General features: G+C 42.9%; 2 protein-coding genes across 4 annotated transcripts; both read left to right on the top strand.

Moving 5' to 3' along the window:
• Nucleotides 1-76: 76 nt before the first annotated feature.
• On the top strand, nt 77-6,189 carry svopb (SV2 related protein b). Of its 2 annotated transcripts, XM_056433307.1 has the most exons (16): nt 77-329; nt 1,566-1,681; nt 2,602-2,687; nt 2,777-2,875; nt 2,992-3,063; nt 3,155-3,279; nt 3,391-3,454; nt 3,540-3,665; nt 3,737-3,865; nt 3,973-4,046; nt 4,378-4,454; nt 4,534-4,638; nt 4,852-4,963; nt 5,063-5,144; nt 5,399-5,488; nt 5,587-6,189. In XM_056433307.1, the coding sequence occupies exons 1-16, from the start codon at nt 268-270 to the stop codon at nt 5,803-5,805; spliced, it is 1,638 nt and encodes a 545-aa protein (XP_056289282.1). In that variant the 5' UTR covers nt 77-267; the 3' UTR covers nt 5,806-6,189. The 2 variants fall into 2 exon arrangements, with proteins under 2 accessions (XP_056289282.1, XP_056289283.1); XM_056433308.1 differs by lacking the exon at nt 2,777-2,875 and having other exon boundaries at nt 78-329.
• An 820-nt stretch (nt 6,190-7,009) lies between these two features.
• Nucleotides 7,010-23,478, top strand: ssh1b (slingshot protein phosphatase 1b). 2 transcript variants are annotated; one of them, XM_056433303.1, is made up of 15 exons: nt 7,010-7,127; nt 8,652-8,683; nt 12,381-12,481; nt 13,464-13,528; nt 13,820-13,941; nt 14,035-14,103; nt 14,363-14,428; nt 15,592-15,786; nt 16,358-16,451; nt 16,620-16,748; nt 16,946-16,992; nt 17,548-17,694; nt 18,148-18,348; nt 18,608-19,223; nt 19,360-23,478. In XM_056433303.1, exons 1-15 carry the CDS (start codon nt 7,047-7,049, stop codon nt 19,975-19,977), a joined length of 2,583 nt encoding a protein of 860 aa, XP_056289278.1. In that variant the 5' UTR covers nt 7,010-7,046; the 3' UTR covers nt 19,978-23,478. The 2 variants fall into 2 exon arrangements, with proteins under 2 accessions (XP_056289278.1, XP_056289280.1); XM_056433305.1 differs by lacking the exons at nt 7,010-7,127; nt 8,652-8,683 and adding an exon at nt 10,071-10,153.
• Nucleotides 23,479-24,443: the final 965 nt, after the last annotated feature.

Below are 24,443 nucleotides of genomic sequence, written 5' to 3'. Positions count from 1 at the left end.
AATTGAAATACTGGAAACAATCAAAAAAAATACCAGAATATTCATGAACTGACATGATCAAGCTGAACAATGCAAAGTGATCACCATGTTCTACATCTCATCATCCCTACTTATTGTTTACATAAATCTCGAGAACATTTGAATAATTATGGCTGAGGGATGTTCTCTGATTGGGCGTCTCAGTGAAACCGGAGCCTGCACCTGATGTCTGATGAATGAATACACCTGCGCGTTGTGTGGTGTAATCTCACCTGACGCGTAACTGACATGGACAGCTGGAGCAGAATACCTCCGTTTACATACAAACGGTGGCGAAATCATGGAGAGAGGTAGAACCAGCCATTTACTTTTGTATTTCCTCACATGTGTATGTATGTCTGGTACTAGGTACTTGGTACCGCTGTCTTCATATACCAGAATGCTGTGGGTCGACATTTAGTAGAAAATATCCCGTGTTTTGGCGAATCTGTCAAAGAGTGACAATTGGTTTAAAGCAGTGTTTTTAAGTTATTAATATCTGGATGTTGGGGACTCGCAGACGTTGAGTTGCGTTCACGGGACAGTTTAGGACTTTCCAATTGTCAACTGGCAAAGCGCCTCAGGCATCTCGCAGACATGTTGTATGCACTCCTCTTCCGCATATTTCTGCAGACTTCGCAGAGGAAATTACCCACAATAACTCGATTGCTTTCCTCGCCTCCTCCTCGTGTTTTAGCCCCGCCCACTGAGGAGAGAGGAGTCGAGGTAACAGGCATTAAAAAAAATTTAACTTTCCCTGCCTAATTGTATATTAATTATAGGAATAATTCAGAGGATTAGAACTGTGTCCCAGACAACTTATATATATTAACTATTAATGTTATTCATTAGTTAATGCCATATATATATATTTATATATATTGTCAATATGACAACACAAAGTACAGCAAGTTAGAGTTTAATATAAGACAACATTGTGATTGATGTAATAAGTTAAAGCCTACATTCAAGAAAATAAACAGAATATCAAGCTGAGTGTCATGAAGGAATGCAGTGAGAACAGGAGTGTACACAATATGTGAAGAGGAGAGAGTTTGATCACATGTTGGATCATCTTAAATAACTCAAATGTATAAATACAAAAGAAACCGCTACATTTGTAGAGTCCTGCTTGTTTATGTTGTTTCAGCTGCATGCGTGCCACACCTCTTATATTTGCCAAGGGTGCCGAAATAGCTCCTCCAGCAAGCCTCCTATTTTAATATCTTTTAAATATGTGATTTGGGACCAACTACCTCCTCTGGATGCAATTACAAAATGTGCCCATATTGTTTCTCATGCTAGTACAACCAGATACAAGGATCAAACCTCCTGTTAAAAGGCACCAGAATACAGGAAGTGACATCTCCTCTGTCAACAGACCCCTGTTGAATTACCCCTCCCATGTTTTCACTGGGTCCCAAGCTCACTGAGTGTTGCACAGAGCGATGCAAGCTGAGGCTAATTCATTTTATTATAAATGGTGACATATTGTACTTGAAACTTAATAGTTTCTGCTTAATAATGCCTGTTTTTCTCACTTTAAGTGGTGATCACAGCGATGAGGACGACACAAACAATGAGATCCGCGTCACAACCTCAGCAAGAGTCGACCCAGAGGAAATAAAGTCTGCATCCAGAACTGGATCTCATAAAACTGAGGGTCTGTAGAGCAATTTTAAGTTGTAGTTCATACACATTATTAATTGTATACGTCTGTGTGAAAAATCACACAATCATCCAGGTGGCCTTTAAATGCAGATTTTCTTTTCGCAACCTAAAACTATGCTTGTTTTTTTGTGAGGGAAACGGTGAGAGACAGTTTGCATATGAGCTGAGGAAAGCTACATTGTCGCAGTGTAGATCACCTGACCTGCAGTCAGCAGTGAAAGAAGTATTTTGATAATTTACCAAAGTAAAAGTAGCGATACTGCAATGTAAAAGACCTGCATTCAAAAATGTACTTAAGGTACAAAAGTACTGATAATAAAATGTACTTGAAGTGTCAAAAGTAAACATTTATTATGCAGCAGAAATACCTCTGTACGGGTTTCAGTATTATATCATTGAATACTTATTGTTGATGTATTGACATGAGAACAATACTTTAATGTTGTAGTTGGACAGTGTAGATATCATTTAAATTATTTGATTTGCTTTTTTGTAGTTTATTTTATAACAATACAACATATTTTAATGAAAAGTAATTATGGCTGCGTAAAAAATGTAGTGGTGTAAAAAGTACAGTATTTCTCTCTGTGGAATAGAAGTACAACGTATACAGCAATAAATAGAAATACTAGTAAAAGAAGCGATACTTCAAAGATGTACTTATTTTTAAACAAACTCAGTTTTTGTGCTGATCTGAGGCCTGTGGGTTGCAGCACATTCACGTGATGACATCTAATCAGCTCCTGTTGCTCTTAAAGAGACAGTTCTAAGCTCACGGCAAAAGTATTATTTGAACATCATTATTTTACTTTTTTAATGTCTAAAAAACAAATATCAATATTGTGATTCTTGAGCAATTGCGCTTCCATTTCTTAACAGGGACATTGCAGTGACTGTCTTGTCCCTTTACAGAAACCTTTACAGTGGACGATGCACTTGAGGCATTCGGCTTTGGAAAGTTCCAGTGGAAAATGGCAGTCCTCACCGGACTGGCATGGGTAAGAATCCTAAAACATGCAGAAGAGTAGTCCTCACTCTGACCTCCAGATTCGAGATGTCTTATAGTGCTCGTCCTCTCTGAGAGCAGATCGGAGACGCCATTGTGATGATGATCCTCAGTATCTTGGGCCCCCAGCTGCACTGTGAGTGGAAGCTACCAAGCTATCAGGTGGCCCTCATAACATCGGTGAAGTCCTTTTCTGTACTTTAATATCAAAGTTTTACATTCCACAAAATATATGAATATAAATGTGTGAAAATCTTCTCTCTAAGGATCTTGTCATGTTGTTTTTATTGACTCAGGTGGTGTTTGCGGGAACGTCGGTCGGTTCAGCTGTAATCGGGAATGTGTCTGACATCTACGGCAGAAAAGCAGTGAGTCTCATATTTGGGTTGTTGATAATTTCAATGTTTTCTTCTCCATGTTTTGATGTTTAACTTGTGTGTTTGTCTCTGTGGTAAACAGGGTCTGAAGATTAGTATGATCTGGATTCTGTTCTACGGCCTGCTGAGTGCCTTTGCTCCGGTGTACGGCTGGCTCTTGTTCCTGCGAGGCCTCGTCGGCTTCGGTCTCGGAGGAACTCCTCAGTCGTAAGTTCAACTGCTTCTCCCCCCCCCCGCTCTTGAAGCCTGCAGTGAACAGACCTGCACATTTCAGTAGCCACAAAATGATTTGCAATAATCGTTTGGTCTCTTTTTAAGGGTGACGCTGTACTCAGAATTCCTCCCAGTGAAGTCGAGAGGCTTTTGCGTCCTGCTGATCGCGGTACTGTGCTGGTTTTGTTATCACTGCTAGACTTTAGTGCAGTGCTTATTGATTCCCTCCTGATTGGTGTGTTTGTGTGCATCAGGTATTCTGGTCACTTGGTTCTGTGTTTGCGGTCCTCTTGGCATTGGTGACCATGCCCACCCTCGGCTGGAGGTGGCTGCTCGGCTTCTCTACCATACCGATAGCAATCGCTATTTGCTTCCTCTCTGTGAGTACGTTGGTTGTGAAATAAAAACCAGCCAAGAATCAATCTGCAACTGAGCTTCATGTGTTCTTCAGTGGCTACCTGAAAGTGCCCGTTTTCATGTGCTGACCGGAAAAACGGACAAGGCCATGGCAACCTTAGCACGCATCGCCAAAGAGAATGGCAAGGCCATGCCTCAAGGGAAGCTCATCGTCTATAAACAGGTGCGGTTACAAATGGTTCTGCTTTAAAGGACACACGTTTCCAATACAATGCCTAATTGTTGATATTCATAAATAAGCCTTTTATTATTGTCATTTTTATTTCACAGGCAGGACATGGACAAATTAAAACTCTTTTCACTTCCCGGTATTGGAGGACTACTCTTCTCACGTGGTTTATATGGTGAGCTAGAATAAAACATGTTCTCCTCGCTGTCAATTTTACTTAATCTGGTATTTCGATCTCAGGGGATTATTTAATCAAGGCTGGATTACCGAGTAGTGGTTGGTTCCTAGGACGCAGGAAAGTGCTGAGTCGTCTACTGTGTGCACTTTATATGATGGGCACTTAAAGGCTTGCGTACGCACCCAATGCACAGAGTGGGAGCACCAGATTTTGAAATAATTTTAACCTCTAAAATCCTCTAGTAGGTTAATCCGACTTTGTGTGTTAATGCTTCATCTTCACTTGTATGTACACAATTTAGAACCGTGTATGATGTTTTTATCCAAAGGTTTGTAAACGCCTTCTCCTACTACGGGATCGTGCTGTTGACGTCTGAGCTGTACCAAGCTGGACATTCATGTGAGAGTAAGTAACAGCCCCCTTGTGTCATAATGCGTCTTCAGTTGGAACTCCCAAAACAAAACTATCCTTCCTCCTCATATAGCGACGCAAGGGGGCAAGGTTGAACCAAGCTGTACACTGGAATGCAAATCTTTGACAATAGCCGACTACAAAGACCTGTTCTGGACGAGCACAGCAGAATTCCCAGGTAAAATGCTCTTTATTAACATGTTGTCAGTGCTGTGGTATGTAACTAAAACGTTTAGGTTGTTTTCACCATTTATGAAGCTGTTGCCAAGAACAGCTTTGAGCCCAGAGACAGAGGTTCATCTCTATTTCTTCATGATCTGTTGAATTGTAATTATTTATCACTGTTTCATTTCAATTTATTACTGCCACATTTAAAATATGTGTGTTGCAGGTCTTTTAGGCATCCTTCTGGTAATTGACCGTATTGGCAGGAAGAAGACCCTGGCTCTGTGTTTCTTCGCGTTCTCTTTGAGCTTGCTGCCCATGTATGCTTGCATTGGGAGGTAATTGTGTGTTTGTGTTGTTGTGTCACATTGAAACGTATATATAAAACATCAGGACTGACCTCTTACCGGTCCGTTTCTGTCTCTCTGTCCATGCAGGACAGCTGTTACAATCTGCATGTTTATAGCCAGGGGCTTCATCTCTGGAGGATACCAAGTTGGTTTTGTTTACACATCAGAGGTTTGTCTTTTGCCAAGTTAACATTTGCTTTTAGATGATTTAAATTAGTTATTTAAAATTTGAATTACTTATTGGGATGAAATTCATGAAGACATTTCTGGTAAACACAATATTTGAAGTTATGTTTTTGTATTACTCTGTGGAGAAATGTAGTTCTAAAGATCTGTTGTATATAGCAAAGAGTGTTAATCAAGTTTCTTTGGTCGAGGACAACCCCAATTGAAACTGGACAAAATGCTCTTTTTTCTTATTAGGTGTTCCCTACAGAAATCCGAGCCTTAGCAATGGGAACTTCAAGTGCAATGAGCAATGTGGGGGCCCTGATTACCCCCTTTGTGGCGCAGGTAAGTGACCATCTCTCTTGGCACTTTCCAAAGTGTTCAAAATGAGTTCCAGCACCATTTCTCCACCTGGCTTTTCACATTTTGGGTCGTGGTTCTAGGTGCTGCTCAGGACATCGGTGTATGGGACCCTGTCATTTTACTGTGGCTTTAGTCTGCTGGGCTGCATTGCATCCTTGATCCTGCCCATTGAGACATTGGGAAAGAGTCTGCAGGAGTCCAGTCTTGATAAGGATTCCGGAGACGAGATGACCACCAGAACCAGAAAGTCAAATGATACAGCGGAGGAGTGTGAGCCAAATGTATCCCATTCAGGATGACCACATTTATAAGAAAGGATACTTTGTCAACTCCAAGGCTGCTGTAGATGCCACAGTTGCCTGTTCAACTTTGTCCCGTTGTTCTTCACCCATCATCGCTCACTGGATTCAAACTGATCTCCTTACAGGCAGGGAGTGATAATTGAGGGCAGGCATCCCGACATCCCAATGGCTAATGAGAGCGGAGGCACACTTGCACCGGTTTGTTTACCCTCCACATGTAGGCCAAGAGAAGCAACAGAGGAAACATTGTGGACAATGATGATTCACTGTACCGGCTCTGCCTAGTTACTCATTTTAACTTGATACAGATGACTTATTGTATTTTATGTATGTATATATGAAGCCAGAGGGTATTTTACTCATTAAAGATGTTCAATATACCGTGGGCTCTATTTAATTTTGTCAGTGTTGAAGAAAATGTGTTCAATCACTTTAGAGCTGCAACGACGACTTGATTCATCGATACGCATAGAACTAATCTGCAATTATGATCGAATCTAGATACCATTCTCAAACGATATGACGCTGTTTCCTTGTTTGAACATTACAGTAAAAAGATGAATAATTTGGGGGGTTTTGCAACAAAAAAGCCCATTTGGTGACATCATGGGACTCAAGGAGATTGTGAGGTCATTTTCCAGGGTTTGCTGATGTGGGGTGAATCACTCATTTAACGAGCAGATGACTCCATCGTGAACACCTCGCTGCTCGGCCTCTCCGCAGCAGGTCGACCTCACTGCGTTTCATAACATGAAGTGAATATTATTTATTATTTGTATTTGGGAGTTCCTAGTCTGGCCAGTCACCTTGACAACATTTGCCCAATGACAGCGCGCACGGGAACTAGGCCAGCCAATCACAGGCGTCCGGCGAAGCTGCATGTCATTTCTGCTCCGCTTGCAACCTGCACCGTGTTTTGTTTGTCCGTCTGCGCAGCAGTGATGAAATCGCGGGGTCCGCTGCTGGCGCGGTACAAACGGAGGAAATCTCCCATGACTTCACGCTCACGAGGACTCCGGTAGCCGCAGAGGACGCACGGAGCAGGACCGAACGGGAGCACCGCCGGGGCTCTGGAGTCTGGAGGTGCTGCTGAATGAGAGTCTGACGAGGCATTTTCTCCCCGGTGACAGAGACAATCTCAGCGGCGCATCTTCCCACGTCCTCCTCCCCTCCCCTCCCTTCTCCTCCTCCTTCTCTCCTCCTCCTCCGCTGCCCTCCGAGGCTGCAGCCCACCGACCATGGCCCTGGTGACTCTGCAGCGCTCTCCCACCCCCAGTGCAGCATCCTCGGCCAGCACGACGAACAGCAGTGCGGGAGAGGTAAGTGGGAAGAGCCGGGGCTCGGTCTTTGTGTGCGCGGTGTGAGGAGACGCCGAGGAGGCGTCTGCAGGAGCCCGTCCGCCTCGGCTTTGTGGTGTTTAATACCCCGCAGGAAGGGTGAACCATCCTTCCGTCTTTGCTGTCTTTGTATGTGTGTGTGGAGGGGGGGGGGGGGGGTAACTTGATTTATTGTTGCATTGTTTGCAGCAGAGAGTTGTTTGTGGCTACTGTGGCATCGGGTTTGTAAACAAAATCCTGCAGCGGGGGAGGGGGAGGCTGCTGGCTTTAGCTGTCAGAACAAAGTGGTCATTTTGCTGCTGCACAAACATTTGCTGCGTTGCACTCAGGTTGTTCTCCCTCTTTGTTATTGGCCTTTTATGTCGGAATGCAGCCTCAGTGTTGGGGAGGAGACTTTAAAGGGGAATGACATTTTTTCTAGAGTTCTGATCAGTGTGTGCCCCAGGACACTTTAGTCAAGTGTTCATGAACTTGCAAAAAAAGGAAGCACTTTTCTACATTGAGTGATGTCAGATGTGTGCAAGACCTTCACACAGCAATCTCACTCACCTGTGTTCAGCAATTTTCATCAGAATTCAAAAAGTGCGTATGTTATTTTATACTTTTAGAAAACTCTCCAAGTTCAGTTCCTGACAACCAGAAGTCTCATTTGACTCGGCATGAGTTTGAGGCTGTGAATCAGATGTTAAGTCCCATATGGATGGGACACTTCATCTTAGAGGAAAACACAGTCAAATGTGGAGCGGTGGCAGATTTGACATCTAAATGAAATCATAACACCAGGGTTAGTGCTCGGAGGGTGGATTATGTGCTCGTATGGCTGTCTGAGATGATACACAGTCTTCCTCTGATGAGGAGTTTGGTTTTTAACATCACTTCCTGCATTGCAGCTCACTGTTCTGCAAGAGGCAGCAGGGAAGGGAAGTGGACGGGTGTGATGTTTGGATGTGTTTTCTTTCCACTGAACTCCTGCTGCGGTTTGAAGGCCTTCTAATGACTCTCCTGTGTTCTCTGGAGCAGATGAGATCACAGCACTGACGGGACAGGACCAGCAGCTGGCGCTGGCATGCTTCATTCCCATTGCATGGTCCTCACCATCCACTTGTAGCACCTCACATTATAAAGGTTTCGGATCATTAATGTATCATGTGGCTCAGCAAACACATATTTTCGTAATGATTTCGTAAAGCCATAATGATATTTCATACTCACGATGAATGTCGGCCTCCAGATGACCTAAGCAACATTTACATGTGCACAGTGCTGTCGTGTCTGTTCACTAACCCGGTCCGGGACTCGATGAGAACAACTCTAGTTCTGTCGGGCTGCAGCTACACATATTAGATTCACCAAGATGGCTTTCTATTTGTTTCTTTTTTTTTTGAAGAACAAGAAAAGATTTAAAATCCTCTCCTCAGTTGTTCCTCGACATTCATTTGACACTGTCGTTACACAACGTCACGCTGTTACTGTCTTTATATTCTCTGCTCTGTTTTTGTCTTTCAGGATTTTGGAAGTGATGATGAGCGGAAAAATAGGTAAGATCGTTCTGTCTAAAATCCTGGGAGAACTTCTGATACATGACTTTTTAAACTAATTTACAAAGAGATGTAAACTTTGTGTTAGTTTAGTCTTTTTGGCCAGTGAGCCTTCTGACCCTGCACGAGACACCAGCAGACCGTGATGTCTCGAGCGACGATTGTCAGTTTATAATTGCATGTGAGATGGTCGTAGTGTTACAGGTCTGACTGAAAACGACTTATTTAAACAAGTCATCTTAACAACACAGTATCCTCTCCGATTTGAACATGACACACAGTTAAAGCTGTGATCCATATTTACTTTGAAACCTGGACCTAAACAGAACAGATATCTTTGCTGAGGATGAAAATCATGAAATGCAGTACTTTTCATTTTCACATCGGCCTCGAGATGTTTAGTTTCAGCGAGTGGCTTGTTTTCACCCTGTGTGAGTGTGTGTGTGTGTGTGTGTGTGTGCTTGTCATCATGGTAAAGGAAGACTTTAAGGTTTTCAGTTTTTCAGTCCTTTGCCGGGTGTTTATATTTCAGTCTGTGGACAGATTTTGTCACCACAATCATATATAGTTCTTTAATTGGAAGAAGGGTTTAAGCCGCACACAAATTGGAAAAAGACAGTTACATGTAAAATGACTGGTCAAAGAATGGTGCTGCCTTGATTATTAGGAGCTTCTATGGCAGGCGGTGAGCTGCTTGTCCTCAGTCCAAGAGATCAGCTTTCTGTATTTCCTCAGTTCTTCGCTGTTGTCAAGGAGAAACCCTGCTGGAAGTCCAGTTGAACATATATATTTATAAAATGCTTCCTAAGTTACATAACGAATAGTACTGTTGTTCCTGCGCAGTCACAAAAGCTCCTTCAATAAACCTGACGTCACAGAAGTTAAGATTTGTGTGAGTAAAGCTTTGGCACAGACTGTGTGTGTGTGTGTGGGGGGGGGGGGATGTGTGTGTATGAGTAACCTGTTTCTGTGGCTCAGTAATTCATCAGCGTCGAGTCTTCATTTAGAATTCTGCGTGACACTCGAGATTGAAGCCAAGTCCCATTTCCTTGCATGAATGACAGTATTGTGGCAGAGTGTTGCGTAGGGAGAGCTGATCGCCGAAGCAAGTGCCGTGAAGAGGAGAGAGTGGACAGAGGACGGGGCAGGCGAGGAGACTCGAGGACCGAGAGAGCTGTGGGAGGCCGAGAGGAAGGACTTGCTTGACCAAAACCTCGGGGAGAGAAGTTAGAGTGTGTTAAAGGCTGCAGTCTCCTGACCGACGGGAACACGCAGGTGTAGGAGATGGATGGGAGGATGTTAACAAGAGGAGACTACATTAGATTCCTATTTTCTGTGGGAGACTGTAAATAGGTAACTAACTACTAGCAGGATGCATCTGGTTGTGAAGCCTTCGCACAAAGCCATGCTCGGCGTGCTGCCTCACTTCGTGGAGAAAGCTGCTCTGACTCGGAGGGAGATCTGTCGCATGTAAGTTCTCACAGCGACACAAACAGAAAGTGGAGAGCAGACTAGAAGGTGAAACTGTGTTGGAGTAAGACATCCCTTACTGGCACTATGGGGTGTTTTAGAGTTGGTGTTAAAAATGTATTAGTGTAGGTATTAAAAGGTTTATTAATTATGATTTCTCAGCGCAATCGGTTTCATTCATCCAAACTTAAAAGGATTCATTCTGAGAGGTTCTCTGGTTTGTCAATGCTTCAAGTTGTTGGAAATGAAAAAGTATTTTTTGATTGAGCTTTGTGAAGAGTTTTAAGTTGTTATACTTTGTTCAAGTGCAGCGTACATTTGATTCACATCAAGCCTTATGGATAATTGACTCTCGTCCCTAACTCTTGTGTTTTCCACATACATTTGAAAATAAATCATGATGCTCCGTAGCAGAGGAGCTGAAACAAAAGGCTTTGTGCTGGTCCCACTCAGTCATACCAGGCTTTGTGTGTGTTGGTTGAGCAGGCGTATGTGAGACAAAGCTGCTCTGTTCCGTGTGAGGAAAGACGCTGAAGATCTCCTCCTGCTTCACTGCAGCCCTCTTAACAAAGGCGTGACACACGTCCTGCGTCCAGGTCTGACGGGAGAGGAAGTCTTGAGGTGATTCAGCGTGGGTCAGCAGGAGGCGTCTGTTAATCATGCTATAAAAACACAGTAAAAGTCACGGCATCAGAACTCTGCTGACTCTCAGCCACTGATGAGCCCTCTGTCCTGCTCGCTGAACCAATGAGGACTTAATAAGTACGCAGCCTACGCCTGACTCACTGTGCGTACAGTAGCCAGACTGCAGACATGTCTTTTTGCTTTATGATGATTTTCTTTAGGGCTTTTATTGGCTTTTTATTGGAGCAGCTGGCGAATGACAGGAAAGAGGGTCGATAGAGGAGAGACGAGCAGCAAAGGTCAACTTAGTTCATTGCAGTTCTTGGACACCACACCTGATTTAAAATGTTATTTTAACTCCAATTCCGCCATGATGATGACTTATTTGCAGATCAACAGAAGAGAAAATTGTGATTCATCGTTAATGGCTTTGCCAAATATTCATCGGTTTTGAGGATTTCTTTTTTTCTTCTTTGTCTTATGCAATAGTAAATTGAATATCTTTTGGTTTGGGACTGATAGCTAAACAAAACAAGCAGTTTGGAGACATCACTGTAGGTTCTGGGGAATTCTCACAGGCATGTTTGACCATTTAATGACATTAAATAGATCAGATAAGTTTCTCTCCAAATAGTTTTTGATTTAATAGTTTAGGTCACATACCGATACTACTGATTCTATTATTGCTCAGTTTATCAGTTACAAAGACAAATGTTTTATTAAAAAGCATTTCATAACCTCTTTGAATGCAGGGTAATAATGAAGTCGTCCGGACACATTTTAATGCTTGTGACAGCAGTTTCCTTCAAATATGTGAGAAAGCTGAGTGATTCGTAAAGATCTGTTTCTAGATTAGAAGTAATGCTGGTAGACATGTTGTCAAATGTTAGAACGCATGAAAAAACATCTGCCACATATGGAAAAAACGTAATAATAATATGTTTTTTGACATCTTCTTCCCATTTCAGTCTCAAGCGAAACAAAGGTTGTGGAGATTATAAATAGGTCTTTGGTGTTAAGCACGCATGGATGAGTGAAAGTACTTGTGCGAGTGATGTTTAAGGTTCACACACGTGACGGTAAAACTAAAGGGTTGAGGAGACCATGAAGAGGAGGTCGAGATGATTATGAAGAGCAGGACGGATTTCCTAACTATTCAGTTGGGTTTTTATGACTGTAATCTTTGAGACATCCGAGCTGGATGAGGAAGAGACTAAATGTGTTAAACTAGACCTGAAGATATCATATCTCTGTTCAGTCCAACCTGTTACAAAACTCTCCCTTTGAAAAGAAAGGGGAACCAACAAACCCTGACCTCACTTGAGTTTGACTCCTTGAGTTATAATGAAGCACAGGAAAGAGTGGCTCAACTGGTAAAACATCATCAACCGGGTGTGAAAGTGTCAACACGACTGTAACAAAGAAGTTATTTAACCCTTGTGTTGCCTTCGGGTAGAAAATTATTAGAATTAATATTGTTTCCGGCGACAGAGGTTAAATATTGAATGAATCGTCAAATGACCCGAAGGCAACACAAGGGTTAATGGCAATTGTCAAAAGGTCAGTAGACCTCAATGTATTTTCCACATCTCCCTTTTTCCAGCCTCAGTGAGAGCTTCTTCATGGTCAAAGGAGCCGCCCTCTTTCTGCAGCAGGGCGGCAGCGCACAAGGCCCAAAGACCCCGACCCACCACAAACATGCAGGTAGGAACAAGCCTGCACAGAAGAAGCTTTGTTCCTCGCACAATGAGCTGCAGACAAAAGGAAAATTGTATTTGGCGAGGTGGTTTTTCTCCTCGTGGGTTTGTCTCCGTTTATCCTAAACTGGTGTGACCTGAGCTGACCTGCAGATTAACACAAGCGATGCTCACATATCAGTTCAAACAAGATCAATCAGGTAGCTGAAAGTTATTTGAAATAAATACACAGACAGTATCTGTTCTTTAACTTTTTGAATTCCCCTTGGCACTTGACATTATTTATTACATAATCATGCTGCTGATGTTGTCTGCACATCAAAGTGATGTTAAAATGCAGCACAATCTAAAAAATAAAAGCATTCAGTGAGTGATGGGGCTCTTTTTAGAAGACGCTCACTGTTTACAGGTTTCCTATTTGACGTCCTTGTTGAGCCTTGTGTCATTCGAGGACGAGGGCGGGACAATAAGTCTGTATGTACGTTGCTCAGGTGTCACTCACGAACACTTTAGCTTCGCACCGCTGTAAGGTCGCAGGGTTTAGATGTGTCTTCGTTGAGAGAAAGGAACAAGCCTATCTCCTCCCACTGGAGATGAAAACCCAAAATGAATGTACAATAGAAGAAGCTGAATGCTCCATTTGTACTTAAACTTTAGTTTGATTGTTTTTTTGTGTTAGAAATTCCACAAAGTGTTTCCGCAGTGAAGCTGTCAGTGATTTAATGTGTGCATTGTTTTCTCTGCATTGTTGACTCTGAACTTGGTCATAGTTTTCTATTCACTGAAGGCAGTTTTAGTTTGTCAGTCCAGTGACGGGAAATCATTTTCTGTCGAGATCTTTTGTGAACTGAAGTCCAGTTTGGACATCCAGACTGTGAAGTTGACCTTCACTCGTCTAGTCAAACGTCACGAAAAGACTGAGCTCAACTAAACTTTGCTTCTCACTCACTCCGTTTCCTATTAAGTCTGACGGCGTGCTTCACTTTCAGGGGATTTGCCTCAACACCTGCAGGTCATGTTTAAGATCCTCCGGTCTGAAGATCGCATTAAGCTGGTCAGTATGACACACACACACACACACACACACACACAATGCATCACTCCCATCTCTTTTCAAAAGTATTTGGATCGTGTGTTTGTTCGTGTGGGTGCTGTACACTCGAAGTTGCGACAGCGCTAGTGTTAAGTCTCTTACTCATTGAAACTATTTTAGACAAGTGTTGTTTCCTGAGAGTCATTCTGTTCAGGCTCAGGTTTGTTGTTTTTCATGCAGTCACATATTTTCACACAATAATTGCGTGACAGCATTAGTAAACACTGTATATGCTCTCCTTCTGTTCCACAGGCGGTACGCTTAGAGAGCGGATGGTCAGACCGAGTGCGCTACATGGTCGTCATCTACACCAACGGCCATCAAGAGACAGAGGAAAACATCGTCCTGGGGATGGACTTCACAGACAAGGACAGGTAATTAATCTCTCTGTTGTCTTGCATTAAGTGCAGTTGTATCTGTATATTAGATATGTTGAAATGTTATTCTTCAATCTTTGTGATCTACAGTAAAATGTGCTCTATCGGGATGGTGCTGCCACTGTGGAGTGATTCCAACATCCATTTGGATGGAGATGGGTAAGTTTGTCCTTTCATAAAAATTGGAATACGTAAATCATCTGGTTGAATATTGTGTGTGTGTGTGTGTGTGTGTGTGGTTGTGGTTCTTGCTGACCTGGTAACATTGTCTCTGTTTGCTGGAGGAATGTTCCACTGGCCGGCGTCCTGTATTGTCCCCATGAATGAGCCGTGTCCAGTCTGTGTTTACGTCCCCTGATCGCTGTCTGCATCTCCACCCAAACTTAAACTGGTGTCTCCTCTTCCTCTTCCTCACCAGAGGCTTCAGCGTGAACACTGCGGGGCGATCACATGTCTTCAAGCCTGTGTCTGTTCAGGCCATGTGGTGAGTGAATCCTTCGTGTGTGTGTGTGTGGCCATAAGGGAAACACGCTTTGACCATGCTGGATAGTTGTTGTTTTAGAGTCTCTCACATTAGGGAGATGAAAGCATGTGTGCCAGAACTCAGGGCATGTCCAAGTTCATTTTAATTGTTAGATTGTGTATGTCCTTTTTGTTTGCCTGTGTGAAGGTACTGAAGAGCTGAATGTGAGATTAGCCTAGTTAGCTCAATTATGGGATAAAGTAGCAGCTCCATAAAAAGGTAATAAATAACTGTTAGACTTTGAGGCTTTGCACTTGTCACCATTACCATAAACAAACATAGGTACAAAAGGCCATCAATGTTCTCTTTCCAATCATATCCATTTAAAAAATACTATTATGAAACATGTATTTGCTACGTGTGTTGGCGGCTGGTGTGGACATTAGACAGACAAACAAAACATCAACAGTCAACATAGTGCAATAATTTAAACATAAAATGTACAATGTTATGAAATAAAAAATAAAGTGCCCAAACAGATAACAGTGCTGTAGACAGGGTCCTGTAAGTGTCTGTTAAAGTGTAATGTGTATTAAAGTGACATGTGAAAATAGAAGTTAAATATTAAGTATAAAGAGGTGTGCAGGGGAGTGACCGGAAGGACATGTCCTGGGGATGAGTCACTCAGTGGGTGAGTGTCACATGTGAGGAGGAGTCGGGCATTAATAAAGAATTTTAAAAACGACACTAACAAAAGATTATCTTATCTTATCTTATTGATATGATTTCTTTGTTGGATTCCTAAGAACTTCATGAATATGTAAATGTAAACATGTTAATGTATTTGACTAGGTACTCACCACTAAAGGTTAATGGTGTGTCCCTGCCCTCGTGCTGGTGGAGACATCCTGGCAATTGTAAATGTTCTTTGTTTGGTATAGATAACAAACAACTAGCATTTGATGATCCATAATTTGATTATGATCCACTATGCTCAACACTGATGACTCCCCTGGTCCAGCACAACACTGCTGTCATCACAGTTTTGGTCAAGACTTCTGACAGTGTTTCTCTGTCCATGCGCCACCTGCTGGTCACTTATCAGAATGACCAATAAACAAGTCTGCCAGGGCCTCGTTGGCCCTGCTTTGTGATGATGAAGTTATTGCTCCGTGTCTCTGCAGGTCTGCCCTGCAGGTCCTCCACAAAGCGTGCGAGGTGTCCCGCCGCTTCAACTACTTCCAAGGGGGGATTGCTCTCACGTGGATGGCCTTCTATGAGAGCGGCATCACCTCAGAGCAAAGCTGCATCAATGAGTGGAACGCCATGACCGACCTGGACACCGCCCGGTCCGACTCGCCCACCATGTTCGCCGACCGGTGAGACCCAGCAGGCTTCATGTAGCATTTAATTCAAAAATTCATTAGATAATTAATGTGATTCATCCCTTGTGCTGGAAGAGGATTTAAAAGAGCTGCAACTAACAAACTTTTTCATTATTGATTAACATGCAGATTATATTCTATTAATTGATTAATTGCTTGTTTGTGAAAAGTCTGAAAAGTCAGGAACATTTCAATCCCCGTTTCTCAAAGTCAAATGTCTTTTAAATGTCTTGTTACTCACATACATTCAGTTTAATGTGATATTAAGAGGCAGAAAACAGCATTGTCCATGAAAACTGACTGGAATGATTAACGACAATCATTTTTCTGTCGACCGACTCGATGAGAGAAATAATGTTAACGGCTCCACACGTGGCCAAACACACCGATTGCTGCTGATTTTTAACATGCCTGGTGTGTGTATAGTGTCTTTATTCATGTGATGGATTTGAATGTGTTGGACACCGGCTGTTGTCCCATTGTCTTCAGCTTTGGGAACATGTTACACTGTTATGCTAATTTCCATTGAGACAGCAACACTGACGTATTGACTCATTCTGTGCAGGCCGACTGAGCGAGAGAGAACGGAGTGTCTCATTAAAGCCAAGCTACGCAGCATCATGACGTTTCAAGACCTGGAGAACATCACCTCGAAGGAGGTAGGTGGCAAATCAACGATGTGTGTGTGATTGGTCTAGATCTTTCTATAATACTGTACTTAATGTTTTCAGAAAGAGACTCATCTGATTTTCATGTTTTATTAATCTAACAGTCATTGGTTGTACACTATTTTAGTAAAGGGTTTCTTGTTCGATCTTCGTCCACAGATCCGTAACAAGCTGGAGCAACATATGAGCTGCAACCTCACAGAGTACAAAGAGTTCATCGACAACGAGATGCTGCTGATCCTGGGTCAGATGGACAAGCCCACACTCATCTTTGACCATGTGTACTTGGTGAGGATTGTTTTGTATTTATTTCTTTTATTCTACCTTTTTGATTGTTTTTACTCATATTTTTCCACTATTTTCGTAAATTTTCCACAACGCTTACTTACTATCACAGTGTGGTTTATTCTTCCCTCAGTAAATTTAACCATCCTTTTTTTTGTTGCAATTATTTAGAATAATGTTCAGTTTTGTTGTCTCTGTAGGGCTCCGAGTGGAACGCTTCCAACCTGGAGGAACTACGTGAATGCGGGTGAGCTGATAGTGCACACACCATGAAACCCTGATTTAATGTATACCTTTACCTGAAAGTTGTTATTATCTGTTAATAATTGGAGGCAAATTGTAAAATGTTACATATTAATCTGTTTAAAACACAGGCACATGACTCTAGATGACTTTAATTTATATTTTGTCAGTGCAGCAGTGTTGGTAGATATTTATGCTGCGTTTCAGACAACTTGCAACCTTCAAGCATTCAAGGTACACATTGCCAAATATAAACAGAAAACATGACTCACTAGATATTCCTGTCAAGTGTACACACAATTAAACAATTAAAACTCTCAGCAGTGCAGCCTCTACATTTTTGGGTGCATTTAGAAAATGTTCCCAAATAAATATTAAGTTAAAGTTGATGGTTAAACATTTTCAATGTGTGCTCTCCGTTTCGTTTGACGTCAGACAATTTGTTCTTTATGAAGGCGGGGTGGATGGAGTATATTCATCTGATACCACATGTCTTCAGTAACAGTTTAAATAAAAAGCAGGGGAGGTAAAGACTAACATGTTGTTGTTTTGGTTGCAGAGTGGGTTACATCCTGAATGTTACCAGAGAGATTGACAACTTCTTCCCGGGGATGTTTTCTTATCACAACGTCCGTGTGTATGATGAAGATGCTACAGACCTGCTGGCCCACTGGAACGACACCTACAACTTCATGGTCAAAGCCAAGTAAGAGCGCAAAACGAAGCAGCGTGCTGAGAAAACTTGTACAGATCATAAAACTGTAAAACCAGATTGTTATCCGTGAATTGTAGAAACGACAGTCCACATAACTTTGTCCCCAGTATTTGGTATTCATAGATGTTTCACTTGCTCACATCATGTATTCTCCTGGAGTCCTGGGGCCGTGACCCCGCAGGATGCAGCCTCCTCACGCCCAAATGCGTGACACAGCTGTAACGTAGATGGCGAGAACTGGAATAGTGCAATCAGTTTGGACGCTATGCAACTTTCCATGTTAACCTGAAGTAAATTTTTGTAAAAATGAAGACTGAAGAAGCTAAAGTTGAGACGTGTGGCGTAAAAACCATCACATCCAAACATGAGCCATATAATGGCTACTACACCGTCCTAACTGTCCCCAATTAGATCCATACAAAGTAATGATGTTCTGTCCACTAGGAAGAGCGACTCCAAGTGCCTGGTGCACTGTAAGATGGGGGTGAGCCGGTCTGCCTCTTCGGTTATTGCCTATGCAATGAAGGAGTACGGCTGGTCTCTGGAGAAAGCCTACAACTACGTCAAGCAGAAACGGAGTATAGCTCAGCCCAACGCGGGTTTCATGAGACAGCTGGCCGAGTACGAGGGAATCCTGGACGCAAGGTAAGCAGGTTTACAGTTTCACTCAGGCTTGCACTTCGCTGCAGCCACCTGGGTCTTGTTCTTTTCACCCCAGTGCGGCCTGGATATTTAATCTTAGAGCGGATACCTCAATTACACAGGCCCGCTTTTTTATGAAGCTAATAGCCGGTACACGCATGCTGCTGGTGTGAAACATATGGTCAGGATTTGCTTCCTGGAGATTTCTGTTCTTTCTGGGTTTTTTCCTCGCATGTAAACAAAAGTATATTTGCCTTCACAGTAAACATCGCCACAACAGGCTGTGGAGGCCTGGAAGTGATAAGGAGGGATCAGATGATTTGCAAGGCTCCGGTCACTGTACTGGTGGGGAGAGGACACCAGTGCCCCGAGGGGAAGAAGCCATGGGAGCCTGCGGGGCCTCTCCGTGCAGGGCCGTGGGTCTGGAGATGGAGCCCCTCGACTCTCTTAACTATAACTATTACTTCAGACGGTTGTCAGACTCCGCACTCGACAGTGAGCCCTCCACTCCAGTGCGGGGGCCCCCTCTGCTCGGTATGGAAAGAGTTTTCATTGAGATTGATGACGTGGAGCGGGATGCCCTATTGGAGGACGAGGGTTTCCCCATGGCCCATTTAGCCCTGCCTGGCGAGGGCACGGCAGCTCAGACGTGTGGCCGCCTCGACCCCCTGGAGGACATGAGACTGAGGCTCGAGATCAGTACTTTGGAGGAGGAGGATGAGGAAGAGGCCAAGAAAGAAGAAGCTGAGATGGCGGCCCTGGCTCAGACACCTGGTAATTCAGACGGGAAGGAGGAGAGCCGGTTAGGTCTGGCCAACCTGAACACCAACAATAGCAACCGCCTGGCTGCCAAGCGCAGCTGCCCCGCAGCTTTTGACGTGAGTTCAGAAAATATCGCTTTTTCTTCTTGTTCAGTAACGTTTTGTGTTAAACTATCTTAAAAAAATATTATATTAATTGAAATATTCTGCATCCCACTGACCATATGCTGTATTTGTATGTTACTCCATTTAGGACAGTGGTAGCACAGGAAACCCTTTAAAAGTGAAGCCCTCCTATCAGTCATGTAAAGACTGCCTGCGTGTACCACAAGTGCGGCGCTGTGACCGTCCAGCAGGAGGCCGATCTCACCGCCTTAACCCCTCCCGCCACTGCACTATCCCCACCATATGCATAGATCCACCCGGGACCAATTTTGCCTCTACCCCAATTCTGCAGTCTCTGCAAACCCCCGCTGTCGTCCCTCCCCACATGATCCAGCCCTCTCGTCATCTGTACCGCTGTTCCACCTGCACCCCCGGTGGCCCACTAACCAACCGCCAGAAACGGGTCTCACCCATGAGCTGTGAGGAGACGCCTCCTGACCGCAGCTCGGTGGACACGGAGGACATGGACGAACCACAGGGAGAGGAAATATCAAAGGATACCACCATCAGAGTGGCTCCCGCTGAAGGTTTAGATTTACACCGCGGGGGTGCAGTGGGGCTCCAGCAGCAGGCTTTGGCCCAACTGCACATGCCGGGACTGGGGATAGAATTTGGTCTTGAACTGATGCGACAGAGGGCAGAGCAGCTTGAGAAGCTGCCGAGCCTGGCCATGGAGGGCCAGCTCCCAGTGGGGCCCCTGCCTTAATACAGTAACTCTTACATGGATGAGATGGAGGAGGAGGTTGGACGCTGCTTTCAGCAGGAACCTCATGGCGGCTGTGGGCCTTTTGAGGCGCTGTGGTGGAACGCAGCTCTGCTTTGACCTGAACTGTCATGTCCCGGCCTCACAGCAGCAACAGCCCTCTCTTCATTTCCAGAGAATGTCCTGTCATTGTCTCCTAGCAATGAGATCCAGATGAGGCTGGTTGTCTTGACCATTCGCTGAAGGCTTCTGGCCGGGTAAGGACTGAAGACTTTCCTGTGTCCTTCCACTTATCCCTCAGACTAGATGGAGGCTCATCTGGTCTCTTCTGAGCCTGCTGGCCCCCACACCACATACAGGATCATCACACTTCCCCACTTGCCCAGTGGGGATGAGCGTTATGCTGCCGTATTTACCCTCAAGAGACAGGTTTGGCATATTCCAGAGACGGTGGTGGTTGTTGTTCCTTTCTAACTCCTCAGAAAGCTATAACGAGCCCTCTGATGTTGATGGAAAGAGAAATACCTGAAGTGACATGCTTCTTTCAGTGTACTGAATATTTTTCAATCCAACTCGTCAACAGTATTCTCGAAGGAGCTCAATGAATGTTTGCAGTTGCCCCATTTCGATTGCGTTCAGCATCTCCTCATGTTACCGCTGATGGCTGAATCCTCACTGACCTTCACGTGTACGTTCCCTGCTGCAGCTGCTTTTGCATCAAGAAAGGGCATTTCATGTGTAAGCATAATCATTTTGAAAAAGGATGTGAGCCTTTTTATGCCTCTTTGTAAGGTGTTGTACCTCGGACCACAAGCATCTCGAAATGTTTTGGTCAAAGACTCTTTTGTTGTCTCTGCACAGTGGCTGGTTCACCCTGACCTCCTCCATTAAAGTCAATGTAATCATGTCCTTAAAGCACTCACGTTAGCCCCACGCATGTCTATTACAAAACATATTGTCAATTGGGCAGAAAACTTATTATTTAAACACTGAAATGCATTCAAATTTGACATTATTTAGTTTAATTGACAACATTCGTCAGTTGGATGATGATTTGTTTAGATTGAACCTAAACTCTCGTCGTATGCCTGAAAGAGAGACAAAGAAAAAGACTGAAGAAATGCTTTCAGTTGTTGGGAGAGTTTCCAGTCATTCATTCAGATGTCAGGAAACATCAGGAGCTCAAATGTGATTTTATTTCTCACTCTTCGTCTGATCACTTCCAGATGTAACCAAAGCCATATCATTTTGCCCGGGACATTAAATCCCTTTCACGATTTAAATTTGTCATTTACTTTTGTACCGACTCTGCATCTGGGTACTCGTTTATCTTCGAGGTTCCCAGGCAAACATCTGCGAACACTAATCATGTATAGATTCAGCACTTGAGCACAACTTTAGTATTTCATTCACACACTGCACACAATTCAAATCTATATCTGCATTTAATCAAATTATTTTGAGAACACTAAAGCAGAAATGGACAGAAGTGGTTCCATTCTTTACTTAGTGACTATATATTTTATTATTATTAATATGAAAATTCTGACTTAAATTTTAAATATGTATTATTAGTGTGACGATTTGAAATTACAATCTAAATTTACACAACTAGATTTCCTTTATTTTAAATAAAGATTGGTAACCTATCTAGAAAACTGCAAAGCCCAGCACTCACAGGTTTTTCATCTTAATCTTTTCCTCATCTGTTATTCGGTAAATGTTGTACTCGTTAATACAGCTTGAGGCACGTTGTGTTCAAATTGTGCCACCAAGCCAAAGTTGCTGTGCCACGGGGATGTTGCTCTTCAAGTTCCTCAGTTTGGTTGATGTGGTGTTTCGGCACGCTGGGTGTGCCGGAGCGGTTCTGGAAGATCCCCGTTGGTATGCAGGGAAAGCACATACGAGTGTTATTACTGTGTTTAAAGATCTGAGTGCTTCAGAAGAAATGAACACTGTGAAAAGAATGAATGCAAGTTATTTATTCATCTTTGACCATTAGGTTGTTGTGTTTTTATTTATTTTATTTAGTAGATTTAACTTTTTTTTCAGTCTGATCAGTATAAACTTCCATGCTTCCTCTGTTTCTTCTCCTCCCTTGACTCGACCCCGGGGAGCTGCAGGTTTGCTCCACTCGTTAGATTTAAAGAATTTGGGTTTGCCATTTTAAGCTGTTCTTTCCCCCACGTGAGCATGATGTAACATAAGGCACTTAAAAAATTGTGTTGACAGTATTTGATACTACAAACGTCTGTAATAGAAGAATTAAAAAATTTTAGAAAGTGGCAACATAAAGATAAGATTCATATCTTGTTGCCCAGCAAGAAAACAAATAAGCATATTTCCCAACATGTCCTCTTCCTTTAATATATTGAGTATGATTCTAATTCAAGCCGGTTGTTCTCAGTGTGTTGACAGCTGGGCCTGATCCGTGTGCTTGACATTGCGAACACTAAATCGTTCTGTTTGCGTTCCCAGACCACAGCACTGAGTTTGGTTGTTTGCTTCATGTTTTGAATTTGTGTTTGTATTTAAGTGCCTTAACCTTGGCCTTAGCTCCATCATAAAGCATCACAGGCGTTGCAAGAGTTTCTGTGAGTGTGTTGATGGTCTGGCTTTCTCTACATTACTTAACCTCACTCCCAATAATAACCATGCTCCTTCAAATGTATAACTCGGCACAAATGAATAATGTATGCCAACACACATAAACTCATGCACAGCAGCCTCCTCCACCCCAAACACACGCATACTTGATGGACTTCCATTTATTAATAGCCTATAATAATATTGTATTTGTTTGATATTGTTGAAACTTGTGGTACACTGTATTGGTTCAATAGCTGGCTGAGGAACCTTACTTGCTGGAATGAGAACTATCATTTACATAAACACATGAGGAAGGATGGATTTAAGTCTTTGAAATTCACCAGTCTGTACATATTTTTCTCAACAATTTGCTATAAGTACATCAGCTTGCAGATATGGTCAATATTTAGAAAAGCACTGATAATGCGACTGTGTATTGAGAAGTACTCCTAATTAAGTTCTCGTGTTTGTACCACAGCAAAAAAAAAGACTTTGTGCGATTTAGGCAAATGTCTTCAGGCTCCATTACAAATGGCAACAATTTTATTTAGTATTGCATTATTCCCAGGCAGCAGGCATCACACTGACAATCCTACTTAAGAGCCAGACATTGAGGAATTTGTGTGGAAGGATATTAAGACATATTGCAATTTTAAAGGGGGATCCAGGCATTTCTAGAGTGTATAGAGCACAAGTCTGCCCCAAAAGCATGCGAGGTCGAGACGAGTGGAATACGTAGAACACGATAAACCTTCCTGGGAGTAAGATTTTGTTAAGATAATTATTTTACTTTAACTTTTGTGTACTGTACATTGCCAATGTTCATGTGTAATGCACTTTTCCTTTTTTTTTTACATTTTGTTAAAATGATGTCCAGTCTAATGTTTATCATGGAAATAAACCATTTCCTCTGCATTATCTCTTTATTCCATTCAGTTGATTTGAAAATATTTCACCACTGTTTTCACTGTACTTACACAATTTGGTGGGGGAAAAAGATCCATATTTACTTTTATAACTTTATCATACCGTTATTGCATAAACTGTACATCTATAATCATATGTTCACCTCTGTCTGTCTCTTGCCTTCGCCTGCTCATAAATGAGCAGAGAGCTCTCTTATTGAATTCGTCAAATTAAGTCAGTGTGACATCATGGGGCAGGTGACGGCTGAAGAAGATCTTGCAGAAAGACCAAAGTCCTACAGGACGACGGGCCGGCAGAGCATCGGTCTCGGTAAGTATTTACCAAAAATCTGTGATGGTTCTATGTCAGTGTAACTATGCAGTTTATTAAGTAACGTACAAAACGTTGTTTGAATGGAAGTATTGTCATAGTAAATGGTCAGTGAACATTTTCGACCTCAATGACAGACGAATATTCATCTCTATGTACATGTTGTCACCGTATGCTCCTGTGGTTATGTATATTACGTATTATGCGCTGCTACATAGTTGCACATCTATCGTTTTATGATGCTTCACGTCCTGCCTTGTTGAATGCTGGGAATATTTTACTGTCAAACTAGATGTGTCCAAATATGATCCTGATGTAATGCCTATTTGAAGTTGATCTTATTATATGTACACCGATGCGCTTAATGCTCTAAGGAAGGATACAGTATTCTGTTGGGGGGGAAGAAGAAAAAAGCCTATCCTGAGCCCGGGCTGAAAGTTTGTGTTCTCGAAGTCACAAGTCTTAAACGTTGTGCATGAGAGACACTAATGGGACATGAGATATGAGGGAGGGAGTTTCACAAACCAATGTCACAGATACCTCCCGTTGTTGCCATTACAACGCATCCATCCCAAAATAAGACTTCAGATACACTAAAGCTGCTCGCACACGCATCTGTCGAGGATTGTTGGGAGCCACATTGT

This window comes from Pseudoliparis swirei, chromosome 15 (genome assembly GCF_029220125.1).
Source record: "Pseudoliparis swirei isolate HS2019 ecotype Mariana Trench chromosome 15, NWPU_hadal_v1, whole genome shotgun sequence".
In the NCBI taxonomy this organism is placed as follows: domain Eukaryota; kingdom Metazoa; phylum Chordata; class Actinopteri; order Perciformes; family Liparidae; genus Pseudoliparis; species Pseudoliparis swirei.
This window is presented reverse-complemented; position numbering and strand designations above follow the sequence as displayed.

What these genes read in the sequence shown, in the direction of transcription:
- svopb (XM_056433307.1), top strand. Translation starts at nt 268, where the DNA reads ATGGACAGCTGGAGCAGAATACCTCCGTTTACATACAAACGGTGGCGA. An exon ending in CTTCTCACGTGGTTTATATG is followed by an intron (nt 4,047 to 4,377) that starts GTGAGCTAGAAT and finishes TTTTATCCAAAG; the next exon opens with GTTTGTAAACGCCTTCTCCT. An exon ending in TTACCCCCTTTGTGGCGCAG is followed by an intron (nt 5,489 to 5,586) that starts GTAAGTGACCAT and finishes TCGTGGTTCTAG; the next exon opens with GTGCTGCTCAGGACATCGGT.
- ssh1b (XM_056433303.1), top strand. Translation starts at nt 7,047, where the DNA reads ATGGCCCTGGTGACTCTGCAGCGCTCTCCCACCCCCAGTGCAGCATCC. An exon ending in GACTTCACAGACAAGGACAG is followed by an intron (nt 13,942 to 14,034) that starts GTAATTAATCTC and finishes TGTGATCTACAG; the next exon opens with TAAAATGTGCTCTATCGGGA. An exon ending in GCTGCCCCGCAGCTTTTGAC is followed by an intron (nt 19,224 to 19,359) that starts GTGAGTTCAGAA and finishes TACTCCATTTAG; the next exon opens with GACAGTGGTAGCACAGGAAA.